This window comes from Mus musculus, chromosome 2 (assembly GCF_000001635.26).
Source record: "Mus musculus strain C57BL/6J chromosome 2, GRCm38.p6 C57BL/6J".
Taxonomy (NCBI): Eukaryota; Metazoa; Chordata; class Mammalia; order Rodentia; family Muridae; genus Mus; species Mus musculus.
In genome coordinates, this window is record NC_000068.7 from 164,163,619 (window position 1) to 164,189,073 (window position 25,455).

A 25,455-nucleotide genomic window follows, 5' to 3' on the forward strand; every position below is an offset into this window, starting at 1 on the left:
TTGGAGAGGAAAGGGTTTATTTGGCTTACATATCCCAGGTCATAGTTCACTGAGGGATGCCAAGGCAGGAGCATAAGGCAGGAGCCTGCAAGCAGGAACTGAAGCAGAGGCCATGGAGGAACACTGCTTACTGACTCGCTCCCGTGGCCAGTTCAGTCTACTTTCTTATATACCCGAGAGGGAGTGGTACTGCCCACAGTGGGCTGGGCCCTCCCATATTGAATCATTAATCAAGCTAATGTCTCACCGGGCTTGCCTGCAAGCAATCTGATGGAGATGTCCCCTCAGTGGAGGCTCCTCCTCCCAGGTAACTTTAGCTTGTGTCAGGTCAGGTGCATGCAACTGCACCCCTCTGCCACCAACAGTTCAGAGATGAGCTGGGCCTTCTCAGTAACCTCCTCTCTGGGTCACATGCTGTGACGGATTGGCTAGACTCTAGTTCTGGGGACAGGCCTTGGCCACCTTTCCTGTGGCAGGTCTAGAGCTGGGTCTGGGTCCCAGAAGGGTCTATTCAGGCTTTCTCTGTAAGTCATCCCTAGGAAGTAGGTGTGTGGTAGATGATTGTGCTATGGATCCTACAGATTCCAAAAACCCAGCCCCCCCCCCCCCCAGCTCCTTCCAGGGACTTAGTGACAAAGGCTTAGTGATTTCTCTGTGGCATTCAGCTGGGCCTCAGTGCCCTCATCTGTGAAATGGGGATAATCATCTGCCAGGCTAAAAAGGCTCCTATGGAGGCCGCCCTCTTCCTCCTCTCGGTGCTCATAGAATGTAGGGCTGTGCTATCCTGCCTGAGCTTTTCAAGAAAGATCTGTGGCCCCTATGTCTGACGGCTCAGGTGGATGGCGCCCATGCAGACCCCAAGCAGGGGAGGACTCTGCTCTGTGTTAGCTGATTCCCAGGCTGTGGGGAGGGAACACAGAGCCCTGGTTTTAATAACTGTGAGATTTTGCAGGCTCCCGGGGAGCTTGGGTCTCCAGGTCTGTAGAGCGTCCCTCCTGAGAAGTGTCCCGGGATGTTTCCAGAGACACATCCGATACCCCGTCAACGCTACTCAGCAAGTCCTCAAACTCGCGCTGACCGCTGCTCCGCACGGCCGCCTCCAGTGCCTTCTGGCGCCGGTAGAAGTGGGAAAACTTGTTGAAGATGATGGTGATGGGGAGGGCGACCACCAGGATGCCCCCGAGGATGCAGCCCGAGGCCGCCAGCTTGCCACCCACAGTCTCTGGCACCACATCCCCATAGCCCACTGTGGTCATGCTCACTGTGCCCCACCACCAGCAGGCAGGGATTGTGTGAAAGCCCTCGTTTTCTTCTTCGGCTGTGTAGGCCACGCCGGAGAACACTGACACACCCACGGCCAGGTACAGCAGTAAGATGCCCACCTCACGGTAGCTGTGCTGAAAGAAAATATATGAACCCAAGTCAGAGATATCTGGACTTAAAAACATAGTTAGTGTCAGGAGAAACTGGCTCACAGTATAAAGTAAGGTCCAAGGTCAAATGGTAGAACTGGAGCCAAACCCCTGACTCTGAAGGACACTCTTCCAACTACATTAAGCAACAAAACTCCCTACGACTGATCACAGGTCTCATTTCTTTGTACATGGTGCTTGCTTGGCCACACTGATTCAGATCCTGATGTCTTTTATGCTCTTGTAGACCCAAGAGTGCCACAGTTGATATTTCATAATGCAAAGAGTTGGCTTCATGCTTTAAATTGCTCTACAACATTTCCGACAAGTAACAGAAATGTCGTTCAGCCCCTCAAGGTAACTGAGAGGATATGAGTTCCTTAGATCATTTAGAGAATATTTGTGTACGGATGCCTAGTTCTCAAACAAGGAAACTCTGCTTCCCCTGCCCACCAGGGACAGTTGGAAAAACTTGGAGACATGTTTGGCTGTCACAGTGGGGACAGCTGGCATGCATGCAGGCAGGCCAGGGATAAGGCCTGATATCTCACAGAACAAAAAAACAAACAAACAAACAAAAAAAACCAAAACACCTGTCCTCAAATGATGGTGATGCTGAGAGCCCCTTGCCTACAGCAGATCTCTCAAACTGTAATTATGTAGGGGATCTTTAAAAAGCCAGAACTCAATTAAGTACGTCTGGGGTTAGAGCCAGAGATTCTGCCTTCCTGGCAGACTTCTGGGTGCTGAGGAGGATGTAGATGGCCTGGGACCTCAGTTTAGTAGCAAGTCCCCCTTACCCCCACCCCCACACTATGCTATGCTTGAGTCTTGGTTCGAACAGCCTTGGTTATTACTCTTCTCTCTCCTTGCAGGCAAAGCTCGGAGCACCAATCTCTGGTTCTCTGCAAAGTAGCAAGGTTTGTGGAGCAGAAGGCTCTAACTAGGACGAAGAATTAAAGGGGTATGGCTAACATATTTCCCTGTGCCTGCCTACTACTCAGGAGTCTTCCCAGGACACACTAGCTAGTGCCTAGTATCCTGGCTGCCCCTGCATTAGGACTTGAATATTGACATGCCATCAGTGGTGGGAGGTACTTTCGAGCGCCTTCTGGGGATTCATCACAGGGTTGGCTAGGGCTCAGGAGAGCACAAAAGGCTCGAACTGGGCACATCTGAGTTGTTCTCTGGGGTCTGGAGCCTCCCAGAAATCCTGTCACTTCTTAGAACCTCAGTTTCCATATCTGTAAAGTGGGGACAGTACAAACCCTTCACAAGCTCTGCAATGCCCTTGGAACAAAGAAAAGACAAGGAGTTCATATTTTCACCCCCTCCACCTGCATATCTCTTCCCTGTGTCCCCTCTGCCGATGTCCACTCTGTTCCACTATCAGACTTTGGTACAAGTTGTTCACATCGTCTCCTTCCCTGAACCAGGCTAATTTCACTACCTGTGTGGGGCCAGTAGCCAATAAGCTGCAACCAAGCTTATAAAACTTAGCCTAGCCACCCCAGGATCTTCATTTACGGGAAGAAAAGAAATTATAGCATCTTCCAGAGGAAGTCGTCCTAAGGACTAATCAATAACTGATGTGAAGCAGGCACCTAACACTTATTCTGTACCCAGTGAGTGTTAGCACGAGGCTACAGTGAGGCTGAGTGACCTATGACTACCTGTGCCTTCCGATGACGCTGCGAGAAAGGCACCAGGAGAGAAGCCAGCTAGCATCCTGCTTGGCATATCTCATTGCACTATGTTTTATCAATATTTCACAGGTACATCAAAAAGCCTTTCCCTCTCTTTTCTTTTTTTCCCCCTTTTTTTGGGGGGGTGGACAATAGTGGTTCACTTTAATTTTTAAAAGATTTATTTAAGATTGCATGCATATGCATACTCGTGGCTATATGCATGTGTGTCTGGGTGCCCACAGAAGTGCTGGAGTCCACTAGAGCTGCAATCAGAAGTGACTGTCAGCCACCTGATGCGGGAACTGGAAACCAAACTCGGATCTTCGCTAAAGGCAGTGCCCACTCCTGACCACTGAGCTCTCTCTCCAGCCCTGTGGTTCACTGCAGTTTGTTTTCTGTATTCATTTATTTTTATATATTAAATTTTCTTTATTCTTCTGGGGGAAAGGTAGTACTAAGCCAGTGATTCTTAACCTGGGGGTCACGACCCCTTTGGCAAACCTCTAGCTCCAAAAATATTTATGATTCATAACAGCAGCAAAATTACAGTTATGAGGTAGCAATGGAAATAATTTTTTGGTTGGGGGGTCACCACAACATGAGGAACTCTACTAAAGGGTCACAGCATTAGACAGGATGAGAACCACTGTACTAAGCCTGACTTTTAGCATTTTTTTAGGTTTATTTTTATTTATATTGTAGGGGTGTTTTGCCTACATGTATATTTGGGCACTATGTGTGTACAGTGTCTGTGGAAGCCAGAAGAGGGCATCGCCTGGAACTGAAGTTACAGATGATTGTGAGCCAACATGTGGGTGCTAGAGACAGAACCTGGATCCCTTATAATATCAGTTAGGACTCTTCACTGAGTTGTCACTCCAAGTCCCCTAAGGCCTTCCTTACAGAGAGAGCTGTGAGATTCTACATGATGAATATGAACGAATTATCTGGCCTCTAGCCTAATTCCCGGCCCAAGGTGTGGCATCTCTGTTCATGGGCACCTGGATGTGGCCAGACAATAAATGCAGCCATTAACCCACCGTGTCCTACATCTATTTCACCCTCTGCCCCAACCCGGCCTCAGCTGTCCTACCTTGAGCGTGGCGCCCAGCGAACGCAGCCCCGTGGAGTGGCGCGCCAGCTTGAGCACGCGGAAGATGCGCATGAGGCGGAACACTTGCACTACCTTGCCCAGGTCCCCGAGCTCCTCCCCGCTGGCTCCGCGCTGGTCACCAAGCGCTGCGCCAGCCAGCAGTGTGAGATAGAAGGGCAGCACCGACACGATGTCAATGAGGTTGAGCGGGTGGCAGAAGAAGTTGCGCGTGCTGGGAGCCAGCAGCAGGCGCGACGACACCTCGAAGCTGAACCAAGCGATGCAGAAGTACTCCAGGCGGCGCAGCACCGGGTCGTCGCGCACCTCCTCTGCGCTGCGACCCGCGGCCACTGCAGCCACCGCCGCCGCCGCCTCCCGAGCTTGGTACTCCGGCAGGCTGTGGATGCACATGGCAGCGATGGAGGCGAGCACCACGCCGATGGATACGCAGCTGAAGAGCTTGCTGGGCAGCGAGTAGCCTGGATTCTCCATGGTGAGCCAGAGACGACGGCGCAGGCGGCCACAGCGAGCCGCACCATAGCGCGCCAGCTCCCGCTGCACGTCCGAGATCTCGTCGGGACACGGGTCCACGCTGCTCGGCGCGTCGCTGTCCTCGTCCCAGGCGCGAGGCCGCGCCACACGCCGCTCCAGATACCGCGCGCGGCAGCACGTGGCCAGCGCGTTCTCGCCCAGGCCCCAGTAGTCAGCCTCCTGGCCGAAGGCGAAGACGCACAGCTCGTCTAGGACGTGCAGGTGCCCGGTGCGGTAGAAGTGTAGGAGGCCGAGAAAGAAGCCCGGATGCCGATCAAAGTAGAACTCGTGCGCCGCTGCGTCGTAGTCGTCGCACAGGCGCCGCGCCTGCTCCTCGGACGCCGCCGCCTGTAGGCGGCCCAGGCGCGTGCCCGGGAAGCGCGCAAGGGCGCGCGCGCTCAGCAGCCGCCGCACTCCGCCCACGTTCACGCGCAGCGCCTCGTCTCTAGGCCGCCAGGGGACCCGAGAGCCTGGACCCGGAAACTCGCTCACCATGGCTACGACAGTGTGCCTCCCTGTTGGTTAAAATCCCCGGCCATATCCACAGTGCTGAAGACTGTGTGAAGTGCCAGACATGCTGTAGGTGCCCAGATATTGAATGCCCCCTGGACTCAAGTCAGACCTGGGTCTGAATATCCTTCACCCCACCCCTCCAGACTGGGTAATTCACTAAATCAACCATCCTCCCCACTTCCGGTTCACCTCCTCCAGGGCACAACAAATAAGGAGGCCTACCTTGCAGGGCTATTGGAGTGATGGGATGGTGGGATGGCCTGGCATCTACTAGGGATTTGTATGGGACATCTCTCTTTTTCCTGGACAAGCTTGGATTTGGGAAGCCAAATGTCCACGGTGGCTCTTCTGATCCTCAGTATCCTCCGCCGTAGATGGGAATAGTTAAGGCTTATTACCTACAACTATTAAGAAAGTCAGTTGAGACTTTAGATTCTCAGGTGTGTTCCCTGTACTTGGAGCCTCATGGCAGGATACTCCAGAAATCCTGCATCCCAGGATGCAGAGTCTCAGTCTGTCTTGATTTTGATGATTCGGAAGTCTGCACTCTGGGTTTTCATGTCTGTCTGTCTGTCTGTCTGTCTGTCTGTCTATCCATCCATCCATCATATCTATCTATTATATCTATATATCCATCTATCTATTTATTTTGGAGACAGGATCTCACATGCAGCTCAGTGAGGCTGATATCAAACGTTTGATCCTGGTACCCCAGTCTCCTGAGTGTTGAGATTCCAGACATGCACCGGTGCGCCTGGCTGGTCTGTTTTAAGAAGCCTGAGGGGTGATTCTAATACACCGCCAAGTGTGAGAGCTACTGGGATATATTGTGTAATAATACACCTTCAGACCTGCCTGACCTTAAACCTTGATTCTGTGTTACCTTAGTAGCCTTCCTATTATTTCCTATCAGCCTTCCCTGCAGTGATCAGAATATAGACTTGAAAGTGTAGGTCACTTTGTTAAATTATCTGCCTACGTCACTGTCTATTCAAGTCACTCAAGCTGGAATTTAACTTTATCCTTAATGGACCTGACCCTTGGCTAAAATGTTTACTCTCCAGATCTTGGTTTTCTGCAAATACACATGCAGACAATAGCACACATTCCAGAAATAGCCAGGGGTTAAGATGGTTCGTGGAAACTGTCTAGCTTCTGTGGATATTCCAGAAATGCAAAGTTTTCCCACTGTCCACTGACCCCTGATTCTCCTTTAACTTAGGGCTGCTGGCTTGCCCCTGCTCCGAGAAGGGGTGTAATCTGTAATTAAGGGTCAGCAATGCCTTCTCCCAGAGGATGGGGATGGAGGGCACACAGCCCCGATGCCCTTCACTAATGCTGTGGATTGGGATTCTGTCCTTGGCTTGGCTCCTGTGCTAACCCAGGCCAGTCTCTTGACTCTGGGCATTAGCTCTCTTACTTAGAATGGAGGGCATGACACTGGATGTTAGAATACGTGCAAAGTCCCTGGTGGGTGCTCAGTGAACACCAAGCTCTTATCCATCCCTTTTCAGATTCTGAATTTGCCACTTGCTAGCTGTTGACCTGAGCGGATCCATCACCCTCTCCGAGCTGCTGTTTCCCTCCTCTGCAGTCTGGACTGCACTGGCGAGAAGGAGGATTAAACAAGCCTGGTGTTTCCGGTAGCGCAGTCCCTGGACCATAACGGGCGCATCATTTGCATCCTCTATCGGCTTTGCCATCTAAACACAGTTTTGAGTACAGTACACTTCTATCATCCATTTGAAGCCCTGTTTGGGTCAACTCCCCATCTGCCACGCGCTTCCCTGCTCTATGAATTAGGGTAATTAATTCAACAAACATTTCTTGTTAAGAATCCCGGCCAGTCAGGCTGGGTGACTTATTCAAGATCATGCAGACTGTCTGAGGGCCTCTCGGGGGACCGGCTCAGCACTCTTGATACTTTTTGTGAGCATCCTCTGCGCGTTTGGTTGCTTCCCTGAGCTCCTCACACACGGAGCACTCAGTTTTATCCAAACACCACCCAGGTTTTCTAAATCCCATCTTACAGAATGTGTAAGCAAGACTAGCCCTGTCATGCTGTCCCTCTTTGGGGGTCTCCTAAAAGGGAATCCGCAGGGCAACCCCTCTCCCCCGCGCCCTGCATCCCACGCTCCTAGCCACGCCCCTCCCCGCGGGAGGCTCCTTACCTGTATTGGTCTCCAGGGATTCCAGCGCGCTTGTCCCTCAAGTCGCCGCCCTGGACTGTTTTCTGTCCCGAGGCCCCGCTGCGCCTCACTACTGCGGAGGCCCCGCGGCCCCCTCCTTTCCTGTGTTCCCGTCCCCCGCGGCTGAGGCCGCATCGATCGCTGCCGGGGGGAGGGAGGGAGGCCGCGGGCGGCCGGAGGCGGTGGTTTCTATTCTTGCCTGGGATGGATGGGGGCCTAACAGCTGGGAGCATCTTTCAAAGTCAGAGCCTGGAAGGATGGGACGGTTAGGGAATGGGGACACCTTTGGAGAACGTTTTTTAACCTCTGTCCCAGGAATGGCAGCGACCAGGGTTTACTTAATTTAGTGATTAATATGTGCCAGGCACTGTTTCAAGGGACGCACTCCAGACACGTTTAACACAAACTTGGCAGGGACAACAAGCTTTTGATTTTATAGGTGCCACCCAGGTACTTGTTCAGAAGAGGTCTGAGTTAGGAGGGGGAGGGTGCTTTATCTCCTTGGAGCCCTGGGTTGTGCCTGTCCCAGGGCTGTACTAGTGTAGGCTCTGGTACACTCTTCTTCCAAGTGAGTTGTAAAGCCAGAAACCTGTCCTTTTGTCCTGGACGCTCAGAACTTACCTAGACAGTCCTGATTACTTCTACTTCGACTGCGGGGCCTGACAGCCATGTTGAAAACTTAGAGAACCCCCATCCTCCTCCAGCATTTCTTTGGGCAGCTGCTGTGAGTGCTCCTTCACTCTTAACAATAATCACCAATATTGATTGAGCACTTCTTCAGGGTCCGTCCCATCTCACTCAGCACGTGAATGTACCTGCCCGGCAGGTCCGATCCCGATCTTAATCCTCTTAATCCTCGGCTGGAGGTGTAAGGCGTGAGAAGCCTCTAGGTCACGTGGCTGAAGTTTACACCAACTGAACAACAGAGGCATGTGATCCCAGTATGCCATTTACAAATTCTGAACTGGGAATGAGGCTCAGTTGGCAGAGTGCTTGCCTGTTGGGTGTGAAGCCCTGGAGTTGATCTTCAGTACTGTGTAAAGCAAGCACTGTGGTTTATAGCTGTAATTCCAGCAGCCGGGGTGGAGGTGCGGGGGATCCTAACAGTCAGGAGGCGAAGGTGGGGTAATTAGAAGTGCAATCCTTGGTTGAATAATGAGTTCCAGATCGGTTGGATTACATGAGATATTATCTCAATTGTTTTTTCTTTTCTTTTTAATAATTTCATTTTTTGTGGTCAGCCTATTCTTTTTTTTTTTTAAGATTTATTTATTATATGTAAGTACACTGTGGCTATCTTCAGACACTTCAGAAGAGGGCATCAGATCTTGTTGCGGATGGTTGTGAGCCACCATGTGGTTGCTGGGAATTGAACTCAGGACCTTTAGAAGAGCAGTTGGTGCTCTTAGCTGCTGAGCCATCTCTCCAGCCCCCTGTTTTTTGTTTTTTTTTTTTAAAGATTTGTTTATTTATTCATTTAATGTATATGAGTACACTGTAGCTGTCTTCAGATGCACCAGAAGAGGGCATTGGATCCTATTACAGATGGTTGTGAGCCACCATGTGGTTGCTGGGAATTGAACTCAGGGCCTCTGGAAGAACAGTCAGTGCTCTTAACTGCGGAGCCATCTCTCCAGCCCTCAACTGTTTTTTTCTAATAGCAGCATTAAAAATATAAAAAGAGGGCTGGAGATGGCTCAGCAATTAAGAGCACTGGCTGCTCTTCCAGAGAACCTAGGTTCAATTTTCAGCACCTACATGACAGCTTACAACAGTCTATAACTATAGTCCCATGGGAGCTGATGCCCTCTTTTGGTGTGCAGATAAGCATGCAGACAAAATACCCATACACATAAACAACTATCTTTTGAAAAAGGAAACAGATAAGATTTCAAAAATAATGTATTTTATTTAGCCTAATAAATCCCAGATATAATTTTAGCATGAGACCAATAAAGAAATTAACAGTGGGATATTTTCTGTGTTCACTTTTGGATTAAGTCTTCAAAAAGTATTGTACTCATTTTGTTGTTGTTTGCAGTGTTATAAATTACCATAACTTCAGCAGCTTCTAACCTCATGAACGTGTCATCTCATCATTTCTGTAGATCAGAAGTCCGTGAGTGGAAAAGCTAGACTCTGTATTTATTCATGTGTGTGTGCACACATGTGTGCACATATGTGAGTTAGTATATGTGTGTGCTGTTAGTGTATGTGTGTTAGTGTATGTGTGTTAGAACATGTGAGTGTGTGTACTTGATTGTGTTAATATACACGTGTGTATATGTGTTAGCATACGTGTATGCTTGAATGTATGTGACTTATTGATTTGCTTCTAGGGTATGATGAGGCTATGTCCCTTCTGTGATTAGACTGAGTAAAGTTATGACTTCTGCTGGCTTTCATGAAGTTACCATACTGGAAGGGCAAGGAACCGAGGGTAACTTCTGGCCACTGCCAGATGAGTATTTAGTTCCTTCACCCTCCTGAGCTGAAATGCTGCCAGCAAAAGCTTGCCAGCAGAGCCTTCTCTAGCTGAGGCTCAGATAAGACTTCCACCCAGGCAGACATGTGGCTGCAGCCTCCGGAAACAGGGCCTGTGCTAGGTTTCTTAACTCAAGGACCTAATAAGTGTGTATTGATTACTCCACTTCATTTGTGGCAAATTGTTACCCAGAAATAGATATGTCTTTGCCACTGGATTCCTGTGTGACCTTGAGCCACGTGTCTCATCTTGGCCTTTTCTCTTCCTTATGTGCAAAACGGGAAGAGCATCTCCTTCCAGGTTTCAGAGTGGGTTAGCACATGCTTGCCATTCCCACAAATAACTTTCCCTGCCTTTTCCTTTCTCAGGCTAAGTTAGCTGCAGGAACAGAAATGGATTCCCAGTGGCTTCACTAGAGAGAAGAGCCTGTCTTTTGCAGCAGACACAGCTGCCCAGGAGCAACACTGAAGGTCAGCTCCTTGCGACTCCTTCCTCCACTCTCTGGTGGAGCCCTCCTCCCAGGAGTGAGGGATGTGGATGCTCTACGCACAGCCCCTTGAAGATCCATTAGCCTTTTGTGCACACTGGCTGCTGGGATGTTTTCCCATTGGACAAGCTGCAGTCTGTGGCTGTTTGTTAAACCCTCCCAAGGCTGCTGGAGCCTTGTGTGTCTACGAAGGGGAGAGCCAAAGTAAGAGCATCACTTGTTTCTGCAGTTGCCCTGTGGGCTTTGCCCACTGCTACATTCTCATGAGCCTCTTCTCTTTCTGGCGCGCGCGCACACACACACACACACACACACACACACACACACACACACACACACGACCCCAGGAAACACTTTAAAATCAGCACCATCAAATGAATCTTTATGACAAGATTCTTCCTGGGGTAACCCAAGCAAGACATTTCTCGAGGTTGTAGGTGTAGTAGCCACCGTTCGGGAACTGCGAAGGGTTCATGGGAAAGAGCAAAAGGCTGATTTCATCTTAGTAGTGGGATCGACAGTGGCTTCCTAGGAAAGCCTGCCCAGTGGGCTGATTTCTACCTCTGATTGGCTTATCTTGAGCTACATGGACATCTTCCACTGAAAGGAAACCAAGGGGGGGTGGGGAGGGAATTAAGTCAATTTACCTTTCAAAAGCATTATAGAATGTTAGTAAAATACACAGATATACAGTCATGGCTGAACTAACATTTCCTGTTTCTGCCTCTGTGTTGCCCTGGGAAATATGTAGAATTCCATAAGCATTCCAGTGGCTAGCTGAGCGATGTGGACAGTATTTCTAACTGGAAGACACTACTGCTGCAAAGGAGGGAGGGAGGATACACTCTCACTCCTGCTAAAACTCAGGGCTTGGGCTTGGAGAGCTTCCAGGGTGAATTAGGCCTCTCCTGGCCTCCAGTAGCCTCTCAGGCCTTTGCAGACTGGTGTATAGTGTGTAGATGCTAGCTGGACCATTGTCTCATCCGCTGGAGTGTGTGAGGCACTCACTATTGAACGAATAAGGAAGGAAAGCAAGCAAGATTGGCCTTGGTGAAGGAACCAGGTTTTTGGCATGCCGGGGACAATTTTCACGAGGACAGGAGGGAGGCACTGGGTTTGCAGCAGGGGTTTGTCAGCTGAGAGCTGAGGAGACACTGCATCGACAAGGCTAGTCTCCAAGGAGCAGATGGTGAGTGGGCCAGGAACTGGAGTAGAGGAACTGTATGGAGATTCCCCCTATAGTTAGAAAAGCCACAGCCTGTGATTCGGCACCTCCTGGCACTCCAGGGAACATAGCTCAGAGTCTGGGTCCCCCAGAGAGCCTCGGGACCTGCTGGTCTCCACATTTTAATTGGTTTATATGGGAGCTTCCTTTCTGAGTCTCTGAGTTTCCATTCCCTTCTCCCTCAAGGATGAAACCCAGGACAATCAGATGTGAACCAGCAGGGTTCGGATGTCTATGACTGAGCTTGTGCACATAAACTTCTTGGAACTGTTCGATTCCTCTTTTTTCATCCATGGACAATGTTGTTAAGGGTGGATGGATTCTTCTAAAGCCTACTATAATTACTTAATAGGGATGTAGAGAATTGGGTTGCAACTGTCACGGGCTGGTCCTAGCTCTAGTACGTGTGACTCCTTTGACTGTCTAACCTCTTTGGACTGCAGTTCTCTTAATCTGTGAAACAGGACCCAGTAGGGCTGGGAGCCATCGGTGGGATTTGTCCATATGAATGGTAGGATGCGGGGGTCTTGGGTGGTGACTCCATAGTGTTTAGCTCTTGTCTGGATTCATTGTTATCTAAGGAAGAGAACGCCATTATTAAGTTCTGGCTACTGCCCAACTAAGAGCTCGGTCAAGTCTCTGTCTAAAAGCTGCTGTTTCTCCATTGTTAAACGGGAGCACCAGGTTCTTTTTCTGCAGGTGGCAGAGTAAAAGCTGTGACAGGGGGAAGCATAGGGGAGGCACTTTCTCCAGACTAACAGTTTCTAGCAGGCTTTTGCTGTGTCACCAACAGTCCCATATCCCTGTGACTTCCTGCCACAAGTATTAAGTACTCCCACCCTCAAGTGTGGGACTTGGCTGAGATATAGCTCAGCTTTAGGCCTGTGGCTTCTGGGTGAGCTCTTTTTGTGGCAGAGTCTGGAAGCTTCCAGAAGAATGGTATCTTATGGCTGTTAGTCCTACCCAAACAGGTTCCCAGCCAGGCTCCAAATTAGTAGGCGTGCTGTCTTAGCTTCTCTTTCTGTTGCTGTGACTAAACACTCTGACAAACGCAATGAAAGGTAGAAAGGGTTCATTTTAGTTCACAGTTCAAGATACAGTCCTTTATGGTGGGGAGGTCAAGGCAGCAGGAGCTGGAAGCAGCTGGTTACAGTACATTTGCATTCAGAAGGGAGTGATGGATGATGCACACATGCTATGCTCAGCTCACTTGCATCGTTTTGTCCAGTTCAGGATCTAATACCTAGGGAAGGGTCACACCCACAATCAAAGTGGTTCTTCCCACATCAATTAGCATATCAGGGTAATGTCCAGAAGCTTGTCTTTCAGGCAGTTCTAGGCTATGCCAAGTTGGCAATTTATAAACTACGAATGGGACAGACACTATCTAGTGAGTCTGAGGACGAGAAGGGACATGGTGGGCAGAGACTATGGTCCCTTATATTATCTGTGTTAATGTGATGGGTGGAGCAACCAAGGCCCAGAAGGAGGCTCAGAAATATCCAGGAGCTCACAGATTCTGTGACACCAGAAAGCTTTCTTTTCTCTACGTGTCACCTTGGAGCCATGTTGTTGGCAACTGTTACTACAAGCCAACAGTTCGGGCATTTGAATCTAGTGAGAATGGCTGTAGCAACCAGAAAGTGGCACTCTCTCCATCTTCCAGACTGCAAAGGGAAGTGGTGAAGGACTCGCCTGGGTTACACCGCAAGGCCACGGGAACAGGACAGAAGAGACACAATTTTTAAGTTCGCCTCCATAGTAGTCTGCCCCAAGTCTATCAGACAAAAGGCACCTCCTTTCTCAGCTGTCTGGGTCCAAGGAATGGACAGACCCTTGCTGAGTCCTCTCAAGAAACCCTTGTTTGGCCCTGACTCTAGGCTGGGAAATCAAGGCAAGTGAGACACAGCCCAGTAGTGGAGACAGATGTACTCTACACATGACATCCCAACTGCTGGAGCCCCTTTTCCTGGATATGGGACAATCCAAACGGTCTTAGCAAGCACTTGGCTACAACATGAAGCATCATCGACTCCCTGGGTCAGAGGCTCTCTCTTTGCTCCTGACTCTGCCAGGAAGCTGTCTCAGTCAGAATCCTGCATCTCTTGACATCTCTTTAACCCTTGTTAATCTCCATTTATTAAAACAGAATCAGGCTCTGCCTTGGCAGGTGGCCCTATTAGCTAGAGTTTAACGGTGTTATTTAAATCAAGCACGAATGAACTCAATGGAATTATTGTTTTCATTACACTTGGCTTCGAAGATCCATGCTGCCTCTGTCCGTTGATCTTGCAGATCTTATTTACCTTAGCGACACCAAACCTCCTCTGCCCTCCCCTCCCACACCATCCCTTGGAAATGAATTGTTAACATCCAAAAGTGAGCCGTTTAAATGAAGACGTTAAGTGAGTAGATGTACAGAGGTACTTCACACAACTTTACACATTACGGGGTGGCTCTGCAGGGATGATGGGGACTGAGGCAGCATGTGTGGATGGACTGATGTTTGGAAAATTCTTTCTGGACACACATTATTTTGGGGAGGATAGTCTGCAGGTGGGTTCAGGGCTCGGGAGAGAAGGGGCTGCCTGGCTTGGCATTTGAAGTGGAGGGAACAATGTACAGAGAGATATAACACTGGTTCTGAGGTGGGATGGGAAGCCCAGCACAACAGTGGTGTGGGGTGCCGGAGCCGAATGATGAGCTATGCTTTTGATGTCTGGTGTGGACCTTGGCACTCAGAGGAGAATGCAGGAGGCATGAGTTGTAAGGGAGCTGACAACAGGCCAGTGCTTGTCAGAAGGTCACAACTGTCTCTGGAGAGAAGATCTGGGTCGCAGGATCCCTGGCTGGCACATCATGATCTCTTTCTGGTGGGAACCACACCTGGGGTGCAGAGCCATAGATCGTAAGCCAGAATTAGCCTAAAGAAAAGGAAAAGAAAGGGTTAACGCCTATTTTGTAACAGGACTCTGAATCTGCCACCTCTATTTAGAGCCTATCAATCCAACTCAGACAGATGCTAAGACAGGTCTCTCCAACCTCCTTCAGAAGGGTAAGCTGATATCCAGCATACTTAGTAAGAGACCTGAGGAACCCAGTTTCTCTGCCTTGCTAATGGGAGCCCTTGCACCCTCCTTCTCCAGCTCTGGCCATTCTGAGGAAGGTACCCTGCTAAGATTATTGACCTGGAAGGACATCCCGGAGCTCGGCGGGAGGAAAGAGGAAATGGCACCTTTGCTGGGGTCTCAAATGGTACTTTTGCTGGGGTCTCGGCAGTCCCGGCCACAGGCGCTGGCACAGCACCGCTTCTTGCCTGAGCAGTCCGAGTCTTTGTTACACATGTGCTTTGTGGGACTGAGGCAGCGAAGTTGATCCACGGGGCATTTGCCCGACTTTACTGCAACACAGGGGCTTGGTTGAGTCTGGTTGTGCCCACCAGTCCTGGGGCTTGCTTGAGGTTTGGGTGTTGGCACAGTGGGGAGGGCACTTACCAAAGACACGAGGCATACACTGGAGGAAGCAGGCTCGGCGACAGCACTTCCAAGAAGAGGGACACTGTTTGTCATTCAAGCACTGATCAGGAGGAGTATTCTGGTTGCAGAGTCCATCGTCTGGTGGGCAACCCCCCAATTTGTCTGTACGAGAAACCTCACGTCACTTAGCTAGACACAGCTCAGGGTTGTGTTGGGGATTGCAGGATCAACTGTCTCAGTCTCTTGCTTGCCTCCAGGATGGGTCTTATAGATTTTTTTTTCTATTGAGGGCTAATTATGACACTCAGGTGGCATAATGGATAGGAAAAATGAGATTAAAACACTTAGGCTGTGGAGATCAATCAGCCAAGATTAGGACCCGAGTTTGACCCTCAAGACCCATGTTAAACAAACAAACAAATAAGCAAAACTAAACAAACAAACAGAAAAGAGGGAAGGTTCTGATGAATTCAAGGTTAATGAGAAGCTGTCTCAGCAAGGTGGTTGGAAATGACATCCTAGATGGTTGTCCTCTGGGCTCTATGCCTCCACATCTGTATGCGCCCATGTGCTCCTGTAGACACATACCTAGATGTACACACACACACACACACACACACACACACACACACACCACATGTACAAGCACACAAATTTTCCACCTCAGACAAGATTGTGGCAGTTTGCCTCTGCCCATAGGTACCTCCCTGGCCTCGTTCTCTATCGCTCCTGAGCTGCTTCAAGCCAAGGAAGCAAGGCTTTCCCTGGCACCCGTTTCCACTCTGGCCACTTGGTCAGTGTATTGATTTCAGTTGAAATGTCCCTTCTTCTTAAGGCCCTGCTTCTCTGAGCCCGTGGCACTGGGTCAGCAATGGGGTGAGTGCCTAGAGCTGTCTGTTTGCTCTCCCTGTGCTGGAGGCTGAGCTTCATTACCTGCTTGCCCTGTTCATCATGAGCACAGCACGGTGCACGGCGCTAAGGGCATAATGGCTGTTGGAAAGAGAAGTATTTGTAGGGAGGCCTCGTGTTGCGTATGTGCTCTCCTCTTGCTACGGGTGACACTTCTATGCTGCTGTGCTCACCTCTGTTGGAAGAGGCATAGCTTAAACTCAAGAATCAACTCTGTCTCTGAACCTTTCTCTGGAACAGCTCTGGAAGGCTCTGACCTGGAGTTGGCCTAACCAGTCTTCTCATTGAGGCTTCATGCACAAGTTGGAAGTCTTCTAATGAGGCAGAGATTAAGGCCTGTAAAGGACAGTGACCAGCCTAGCCCACACGGGCCTGGGCTGGGCTAGGATTCTCTGGCTCTCTTTAATCTTCATGTTCTGCGTTGACTGCTTTCAACTATAGGGATGGGGCTGGTCCTAGGACTTCAGCTCAATCTAGCAACACAGAGACTTCAGTTGGATCCAGGACTCTGAATGTAATCCCCTGGGGCCCTATTCCAGAAGTTCTCGCTGACCTACCCACCACCAGCTCCCCCAGCCCAGTGAAAGCTCCTACTTCCTTGCTTAGAGTCCAGACAGCTCCATTTGCCTCATGCCAACCTTCTTCCCACTCTGTCCCTGCCTGGGCACTGGTTGTGCACATAGTAGGTGGTCCTTTGCTCCTGCATTGTCAGCTTTAGTTCCTAAACTGGTGGTTGAAGTCGAACTGCTGCCCCCTGCTGGAAAGTAAGCTGCTTAGCTGTTTGGGGAGGAAGACGGGTTCTGTTGGGGGGGGGGGGGGAGGGGAGAGAGTGATTGGAGACTATCTACCTACAGACCAGGATTTAATACCAAGCTCACATCCCATTACAGAGGTGCTCAGGCCTTGGAGAGTGGGCCGAATGGAGCTGTCTGAATTCTAATCAAGGAAGTTGAGTCTTGTGTGTGGGTGGGTGTGTGGGTGTGTGGGGTGGGGTGGGGGGAGTGCATGTGTGGGGAGTGCAGCATAGATTGCAACACAGAGGAAGGGGAATTGCTGCAGGAGGACCCCAGGGTTGGGCTTCAAGGATCAGACTGATAGGGAGCGAACAGAAAGTTGGCATTCTAAGTGAGACAAACTGTCGGTGCCACAATGTGGAGACACAAAGTCTGGACTGGACAGAGAGGTGTGCAGGGCTCTGAGTGCACACTACCATGGTCACTCTCCTAACCTTCCCTCCACACCCAGGTTTCCTACTTGTGACACATTCTCTGTGACACACACACACACACACACACACCCCACAGCTGATATGTAGACTCCATACCTGTGTGGCAGCCATCCATGGGCACGGTTAAGCTGGTGAAGTCAGGGGCATGGCACACCGCACCCTGAATACATACACAGATCTCTAAGTGGAATTACTCAACTGCCAACACCCTGGCATTTGAATGAGGAGCATAGGATCGTATAAACAAAAGTGGCTGAGCCTCCACTGGGACGAGCTAATGCTCTCCTTCCCTCAGCCCCACTGCCTTCTGCCAGTGTCTGAAGTTCTACCGAGAGCCAGGCAGATGCCTCACGGGAGAGAAACCAGGAAAGGATGGAATGACATGAACGGGTATTGGTTAGGATGTCACACCTGGCCAGGTAGAGCAGGCTCGGGCTCTGGTGGAGCCAGGTCTCACCCTGGGTGTGGTGTCAGGACTGTTCTCCTAGGACCCCTCAGTTGCTCCCCCGAATCTCCACATATGCTACACTTACAGCCATGTCTGACATTTATCCTTCAAGGCCCCATTTACTCATGAGAGGAAAGTGTGGACCCCGTTTCACGGGAGTGAGTTGCTGAAGGGAACCTTTCTGACTCACAAGTACTACCGTCAGTTACCACGTTTGATACTGTCTTGGTCTTCGGCACTGGAAGTTGGTTAAGCAGTATGCCTTGGTTTGCTTACCAGTAAAATGGGGGTAAAAACAGTGCTGGCTCACGACACCGTAGTGAAGACTTGTGGGTGATGGCTGAGTGGGTTACAGTCCACAAAAGGTCTGACCTTGGAACCTACTAGCATCCTTTCTTCCTCCACGTGGGAGGAAGCCTTCTCCTCTGTGCCTCCGAGGAAGGCATAATCCAGGCTAAAGGGAATGGGTGCCACGTAAATCCCGCTACCTCCATCTACCTGTACCGCACAGGCTGCCCCAGTCTTGGAGGACGGGTTCTGTCCCCATTTGTATACTTGTCCCCTAAAGCAGGGCTAACTCTCCAAAAGTGAATGTAGGTCAAAGCCCAGCAGCCTCAGAGGAGGATGGAGGGATGGCCTCGCCTTCGCAGGGAGGCATCTGTGGAAGAACCCTTATGCCTCCCTCACTGTCAACAAACCAACCCGAGCTTCATCAGGGATGGGAATGGACTGAAGCTGGAGAAAGGAACAAGAGAGACAAAGGCAGAGATTCCTCCCATCAGACCCCAGATCCCAGCAGCCACACTCTTTACTTAGCCCCCAAGTCCCTTCTACAATCCCCATTGGTGGAATCACATGATGTTTTCCCCATACGGGGAGGCACGGTGACACATGCATCCTGTCTGTAAGCTTGGGCACAATAACCATGTGTCTATAGAGGTCTGCTCAGACAGAAACGAAGGCACCTATGTACACAGAAACAGCTGAGTGTCCTTAAAAACATTCGGGTGTGAATGTAGGCACAGGCAAGTTGACAGGTAAAGACCCAAGCACGAACAAGCCTGATGCAAAATGCAGGTTCCTGGGAGCACTGAGACAGACAGACAGACGGATGGACGGACGGACGGACGGACGGATAGTAAGACACACACACATACACACACACACAACACACACCCCACTTATCACTGGCTCTCCCACAGCCCCCCACTCTCCACAGAAAGGCAGAAGCCACCTGCTCAGAGCACAGGGATTCATGACACTCACCTCCCTTCTTTCTACACAAGGCAACAGGCAAGTGAGTCTCCAAAGCCAGGAGGACTACCAGGAGGAGGGAGCTCTGGACTCTCATGTTTCTTTCGTGGCACCCAATAAGCTCAGAGCTCAGAGGCCCCCAGATTAACATTTACAGTCTCAGAGATGCCAGAGCAGTTGAGTCAGCAGAAGAGGACTAGAGGGTGACCAGGGTGGCTTGTGCTTCCCGGATCTGGGTCCCTCCCACCCTCCTACCCTCCCACCCCTGCCTGATGTCCTTAGGGCAAGGGGTGCTTGTGAAAGAGCTGGTAGCAAAGGTTCCTTGTGTTAGGGACATGGATCTAGTTCTGCCTGTATTGCTGACTTGGCCTCTGAGTGTTGGGTAAGTCTTGCCCGTCTCTGGGGCTCAGTCTTCTCATCTATATTGTGGGGAGAGGAAGAGAGGGGTCATAATGAAAGCCACACAGAGAGACTTTTTCCTTTAAGGCACGTGGCCGGCTCTGCCTGGGAATGTGAACCTCGGCCTTCTCCACCCTCTGCCTGACTACAGCCATCTGGAACATCTGGTAGAACCAGGCCGGTTTGTTGTGCTCAGAGAATGAAGATGTGCTAGGATATGACACTGACTTCTTGTTTTGTGAATACGCTTACTAAGAATGAAACTCTTCTATTGATTCCCTTTGGCCACTAATCCTGTTAATCCCGACTACCCACCCAACCCCTGTACTGGGGATTAAACCCAGGGCCTCTCAAGTGCTAGGCAAGTGTTCTACCACTGAGTTGCATTCCTGATCTCTTTAACTTTTTAAGTTTTGAAACCAGCCACACCTTGCTGAGTTCCCTAGGCTGATTAGTGTACTTGCTGCTCGGTAGCTCAGTCCGTCCCCTGAGTTGGGATGTTCCTGCCTCAGTTTTCCCGAGAAGCTAACCATGCATCATTAGGCCCAGCCTAGCTCCTTGCCCTTACTGCTTGGTAGCAAGTGAGCGCTTCGTGCCAGGGGAAGCCCTCGTCTCCCCTGCCTTCTTTAGACCATTAAGCCAGACTCTGAACTCCAGGATCGTATTTCCTAAGACTCAAAGTCCTTTTTGCTTCTGTACTTTCTGTGTTCGGCTTGATTGACGGCCTGCAGGATGGTGTTTGAGTGAGGTATTTGCTTTCCCAACTCTCTAAGGTCTTGAAGCTCTCACAGTGTCTTGGAGGAGGGGCGGGAATCAGCACGATTGGCAAGGAATGGTGCCAAAAAATGGGGACTGCAAAGTGCCAGGGTTGGGGTTTCTTTCTGGAGAAGTTGGCTCAGGTTGGCATGGTGAATGAAGCCAGGCTTAGCCTTTCATCTTGGGACCCTGTGGATAGAAGAGCGACAAAGATTCGTGAGGAGGGCACTTTCAAAGGTACCTAGTGGCACTGCCCTTTGTCTGGGCTGGCTTGGCTATACAACATGGCTCCGGGTTGGCTAAATTCTCTGGCTAGAATCAATGCAGGAGTTACTGAGACCCCCTTCCTCGGCCTCTTTTACCCAGCCACCCACCTGTAGGGTTGTGTCTGCCTCTGCTGCAGGGCACAGCCGCTTGGGGAGGGAGAACTCAGGGAGTTTGACCCACATGTTTATCCTACACCACCTCCAGGGCGGGTGCTTGGCTGTAGGGAAGCGCTGAGGTACTGCTCCTGGGGTAGGAAAGCACCCACCCTCAGTTTTACATCTGTGGTGTTTGCTCCACGAATCGTGGAAGAGGGTAGCTGAGGCTTAGCATCCCATGGGGGACCCAAATGGAAACTTCAGAGCACAGGGCTCCATCAGTACTGGGACAATCAAGGCCCTGCCCCAAGCTCTCCCAAAAGATGAGCAACCTGTTAGCCAGAGATGGGAGTGGACTGCTCCATCATCACACACCTAGTTCCTCGGTATTAAAAGCAGGAGGACATCATGTGATCCTGAGAAAGGATCAGAGCTTGCCTCACTTGCCCCTCCCAGTCTGCGGCAGCCCAGCAGGAAGGGCGTGGCTTCAAGCTGAATCTTTTATACAGTTTGCTAAGCCCCTGGGAAAAGGGGCCGTTGTGTAGGGGCTGTTGATATTTTGGGATTTTGGCACATTCTTGGTAGCTTTATTTTGGTGGGGAGTTTTTAATGGGCTACGTTTCCCCCACAGATTGTACACATCCATCGATAACATGCTAGTCCACTGAAGACTATTTTGTGGACAATTCTCCTGTGCTGTGAAGTGTTTTGTAAACACCACGCCTTCTGAGGCTAAGTCCACGTGATCCGCTCTTTCCTGTAAGAAGTCTGATCTTTCATTTTTGTGAAGAAAGACATGACAATAATCCCACTATGTAGTTTCGAAGTCACATCTCAGACACTTTTTCAAATTTTGTTTAAATGGAAATACTAAGTCAAAGAACATAATAATAAATTTCTTCAGGCTGCAGATATGCCTGGTCAATATTCATTTCAGAAGTCAAAAGGAATATGGGAGCCTCCAACTGTCAGGCATAGACATCTGTCCATCCTGTCTGCTCAGGACATCTGTCCTTGGTCGATCCTAAGCCTCCTGCCCCAGCTTTTTAATTCTGGTTGGCGGCCACAGTGTATTTCTCCTGACACAGGTGAAAGTGCTGGACCCAAGTGAAACCCATAAGATTCAGTTGTTCTTGCCCTCCACCCACCCACCCCTCCCTCTGAGTCCTAGGCAGAGAAAGCCCTGCTCACACAGCACACTCCAGAGATCTATTGCTGCCACTCATGGCCAGATCTTTCCTGGACACACCCAACACAGGATATTAAAAAAAAAAAAAAACCCAACTAAATAAAACTCCCACTAGTGGAAAGTTTCTCATCTTAATTGGCTTTCCTTGGAATATTGGTGGGGATAAATACTTCTCATATGTTTCCACAGGCTATTTTACCCCCTTTGTGAATAGCTTGCTTTCATATTTTATTAAGTTTTGCTGGATGGCTTCTTATTTTTATTTTTGAGCTAGACTGGTGTGTGTGTGTGTGTGTGCGTGTGTGTGTGCACGTGCGTGTGTGTGTGTGCGTGTGTGTGTGCACGTGCGTGTGTGTGTGTGCGTGTGTGTGTGCACGTGCGTGTGTGTGTATGTGTGCGTGTGCACATGCGTGTGTGTGTGCGTGTGCACGTGCGTGTGTGTGTGCGTGCGCACATGCGTGTGTGTGTGTGTGCACATGCGTATGTGTGTGTATGCGTGTGTGTGTGTGTGCATGTGCGTGTGCACGTGCGTGTGTGTGTGTGTGTGTGTGTGTGAGAGTGGTAGAGGTAAGGGAGCAGCTGCTGGATCTGTGCTGGGACAACAAACCTGGTTTTGAATTTTAGTGTTACCGAGCTCTACTTGAACTTTGATAACCCCAGCTGTTCTTCTGTAAGAGAGACCGAGATAATATGTATCTTATAAGCCAGTTTTGAGAACAGAATTCATTTGATAAGTGATGATGATTATTCTAATTCTCTATTTCAAGTGACTCTTTCTTTTTGGGGAGGAGGACTTGTACCAAAGATTTAAATTTTAGGATAATCAAATCACCGTTTCCACTTATATCTGCTTCCTTTATTTGAATATCATTCAGTTGTACGAATGAAAAGATTTCACTATGAGACTTCCATAGATGCATATAATGTATGTACTTTGATACTGTGTTGACCTTTCTCTCTTTATAAAAAGGTTTCTTTATCTTTATTTTATGCAGATGCATGTTTCGCTGGTGTGAATGTATGTACTTCACGTGACCTCAATGCCTGAGGAGTCAGAAGAAGGTACAGGATTCCCTGGACCTGGAGTTACAGGAGGTTGTGATATACTCCACAGGGGCTGGAAATTGACTTGAACCTGGGTTTTCTGCCTGGACAAGTACTCTAAATGGCTGAGCCATTTCTCAATTTTTTTTAGCTCACAGTTTACAGTCCATCGTGGGACAGTCAAGGCATGCGGATGGAAAAGTCAAGACAGATGCGTTACATAACATTTGCAGTCAGGAACAGAGGGAAACACATACATACTTGCTTCCTTGTGCTCAGCTTTATTGCTCCGCCCTTACACAGTTCGGGACTCATAGTACTGCCCATAGTGGGCTGGGTCTTCCCATATCAATAATGTAAATAAGATAACCCACCATAGACGTGTCCACCTGTCAGCCTTACATAGATAATCAGTCCATCACTGAGACGTTGCAGGTGATTCTAGGTTGTGTCAGGTTGACAAGTGAAGTTTACTATTACATCATCCATGCTGTTGCTGGGAATTTTTTGTTCTTTTTTCATTATTTCTCCTCCTCTTCCTCCTCCTCTTCTTCCTCATTATCCTCTCCTTCATTTTCCTCTTCCTTCTGCCCTTCTTCCTCTTTCTCCTCTCTCTCCTCTTTCTCCTCCCCTTCCTCCTCCTCCTCCTTATTTGTGATCCAGTGCTTCTGTTGTAAGAGTTACAGCTACATTATGTTTAAGCGACTTCTGGTATCCATGAATTTTACTAATTTACATTGTTACCTCTTACATCACAGTCTTTCACTGCCCCATATGAACTCGATTATTTTGTTAAGTTGGGAAAAAAACCCAACTCATTGTTTGCTATAACATTTTTTATCACCATTCCAAAAACATACAGGAGAACAGTAACCCTTTTTATGAAACTCTGTGCATTCCAAACTCAACAGGAACATCTTACATTTCTTCTTGTGTACATCCAAACTATTATTTTTTTGAAATTTAAAATTTCAAGTCAACCCAACACATCATAGATATTTCAGTATGGGTCTCTAAGATATGATCATTTAGGTTGAGTGTGGTGATGCACTCCTACATTCCCAGCACCCAGGGTGTGCAGCTAGCAGGATCCAAGTTCCAGGTTAGCCTGGACTACATCGCAAAACCCTCTATCAACTCTGAAAGAAAGGGGAGAACTGAATTTGTCATTGTCACACCTAATCATCTGCCTCTGTGTTTGCTTTTTGTTGTTGTTGTTGTTTTTGAGACAGGGTTTCTCTGTGTTGCCCCGGCTGTCCTGGAACTCACTCTGTAGACCAGGCTGGCCTCGAACTCAGAAATCCGCCTGTCTCTGCCTCCTGAGTGCTGGGGTTAAAGGTGTGCACCACCATGCCCGGCTGTGTTTGCTTTCTATTTTCCTTATTGTTCTAAAAATGACTTTGTGGGGCTGGAGTGATGGTTCAGCAGTTAAGAGCTCATACTGCCCTTGCAGAGGACTCTAGTTTGCCATCCTCCATGCTGGGTGGTTTATAACCTCTTTAACTCCAGACCAAGAAGATCTGATACCCTCTTCTATCCTTTCTGGGTATCTGCACTTACAGGCACACACCTCTACACAGACACATAGACATGCACATGATTAAAGATACATTTTTTAAATGAGTTCAAGCAGTTTTCAGAACCAAGTCCATACACTGACACTCCCTGCATGGTTGCAACATCCTTAGATTCCTTTATTCCAGAATAAACATTTTAGCTCATTTCTGCCTGCCTCCCATTCTCCCCTTCTGTAATTTCTGCTTGAGCAAACAGATGAATGTCTACTTAGTGTGGCTAGAAGCCCTTCCTTGTGGTATCTTTCAGCTTCCTGCATCACTTGAGGAGGAGTCTATACCTGGCTTACCCATTTTTTTTTTATTTTTATTTTTTTTTATTTTTTTGAGACAGGGTTTCTCTGTATAGCTCTGGCTATCCTGGAATTCACTCTGTAGACCAGGCTGGCATCAAACTCAGAAATCCACCTGCCTCTGCCTCCCTCCCAGTTTACCCATTTTTAATGTTGTTCAGACAAACTGCAGTATTTCAGCCAGAACACCTCAATCCTCTCATCGTAAAGCCATGTTTCTCCACACAAGGACACGTTGTATAGCATGGGATGATGAAATGACACCCTGTAAACAGCAGGAAGCTGTGGATGGCCGGTGCCTGTGGCGACAGCTTAATTGAGATTGCAAATTCTAGAGGGTTTAGATTGTAGTTATATATGAACGATGTTGATCAGGATGGACATCCTTGCCTTGTGAACACTTGGTGTTTGCAGAAAAGCAGGCATATATATGCATTGTATTCTATATGCAATATGTAAGAAATTACACACACACACACACATGCGTGCACACACACGCACATATTTTATATATTCTCTAGTACTTTAATACACAAACAAAATGTATTTAGATCATCTCTCTCATTTCTCCCTCCAAGTCCCCCTGATTCCTCTCCACACTTCCCTCTCAATCCCAATTCCTCTCTCTCTTAAAAATAACCCACTGAATCTAATTAGTGTGCCCATACACCCGTGGGTGTGCAGTACCATCCACTGGGGCACTGGCACCCCACCACGGGCCACACCACTGAGGAACGATGACTCTGCCCCCTCTAGTGGCCGTCAACAGACATGGCTCCTCTACTAAGGGTGACTAGACTGATCTGTGCAGGTCTTGTGCTGGCTACAACAGTTGCTGTGAATTTATGAGTACAGCGGCCCTGTCATGCACAGAAGACATTATCTGTGCCAATCTTCCAG

At 49.1% G+C, this 25,455-nt stretch overlaps 2 protein-coding genes and 2 long non-coding RNA genes across 8 annotated transcripts in view; 2 read left to right on the plus strand and 2 right to left on the minus strand.

The window, feature by feature from the left end:
- On the minus strand, positions 1–7,495 carry Kcns1 (K+ voltage-gated channel, subfamily S, 1). 2 transcript variants are annotated; one of them, NM_008435.2, is made up of 4 exons: positions 7,409–7,495; positions 5,460–5,641; positions 4,194–5,239; positions 1–1,397 (listed from the first exon to the last, which is right to left on the minus strand). In NM_008435.2, exons 3-4 carry the CDS (start codon positions 5,217–5,219, stop codon positions 930–932), a joined length of 1,494 nt encoding a protein of 497 aa, NP_032461.2. In that variant the 5' UTR covers positions 5,220–5,239; positions 5,460–5,641; positions 7,409–7,495; the 3' UTR covers positions 1–929. The 2 variants fall into 2 exon arrangements, with proteins under 2 accessions (NP_032461.2, XP_030103676.1); XM_030247816.1 differs by lacking the exons at positions 5,460–5,641; positions 7,409–7,495 and having other exon boundaries at positions 4,194–5,421.
- Positions 4,997–13,794, plus strand: LOC115486434. Of its 3 annotated transcripts, XR_003954084.1 has the most exons (4): positions 4,997–5,385; positions 6,752–7,041; positions 10,280–10,381; positions 13,504–13,794. It is a non-coding gene; the product is annotated as an uncharacterized LOC115486434 (long non-coding RNA). The 3 variants fall into 3 exon arrangements; XR_003954083.1 differs by lacking the exon at positions 13,504–13,794 and having other exon boundaries at positions 10,280–10,814; XR_003954085.1 differs by lacking the exon at positions 13,504–13,794 and having other exon boundaries at positions 4,997–5,303; positions 10,280–10,814.
- On the minus strand, positions 12,707–19,124 carry Wfdc5 (WAP four-disulfide core domain 5). 2 transcript variants are annotated; one of them, NM_145369.3, is made up of 4 exons: positions 18,951–19,124; positions 15,118–15,261; positions 14,859–15,023; positions 12,707–14,547 (listed from the first exon to the last, which is right to left on the minus strand). In NM_145369.3, the coding sequence occupies exons 1-3, from the start codon at positions 19,033–19,035 to the stop codon at positions 14,872–14,874; spliced, it is 381 nt and encodes a 126-aa protein (NP_663344.2). In that variant the 5' UTR covers positions 19,036–19,124; the 3' UTR covers positions 12,707–14,547; positions 14,859–14,871. The 2 variants fall into 2 exon arrangements, 1 of the variants encoding a protein (NP_663344.2); XR_001781780.2 differs by having other exon boundaries at positions 13,891–14,547; positions 14,812–15,023; positions 18,951–19,119.
- A730032A03Rik overlaps positions 13,966–25,455 on the plus strand; it is an 18,981-nt gene continuing 7,491 nt past the window's right edge. The window contains exons 1-2 of the long non-coding RNA XR_003954086.1: positions 13,966–14,046; positions 22,640–22,706. This is a non-coding gene — a long non-coding RNA (RIKEN cDNA A730032A03 gene). The remainder of the gene's footprint in view (positions 14,047–22,639; positions 22,707–25,455) is intronic.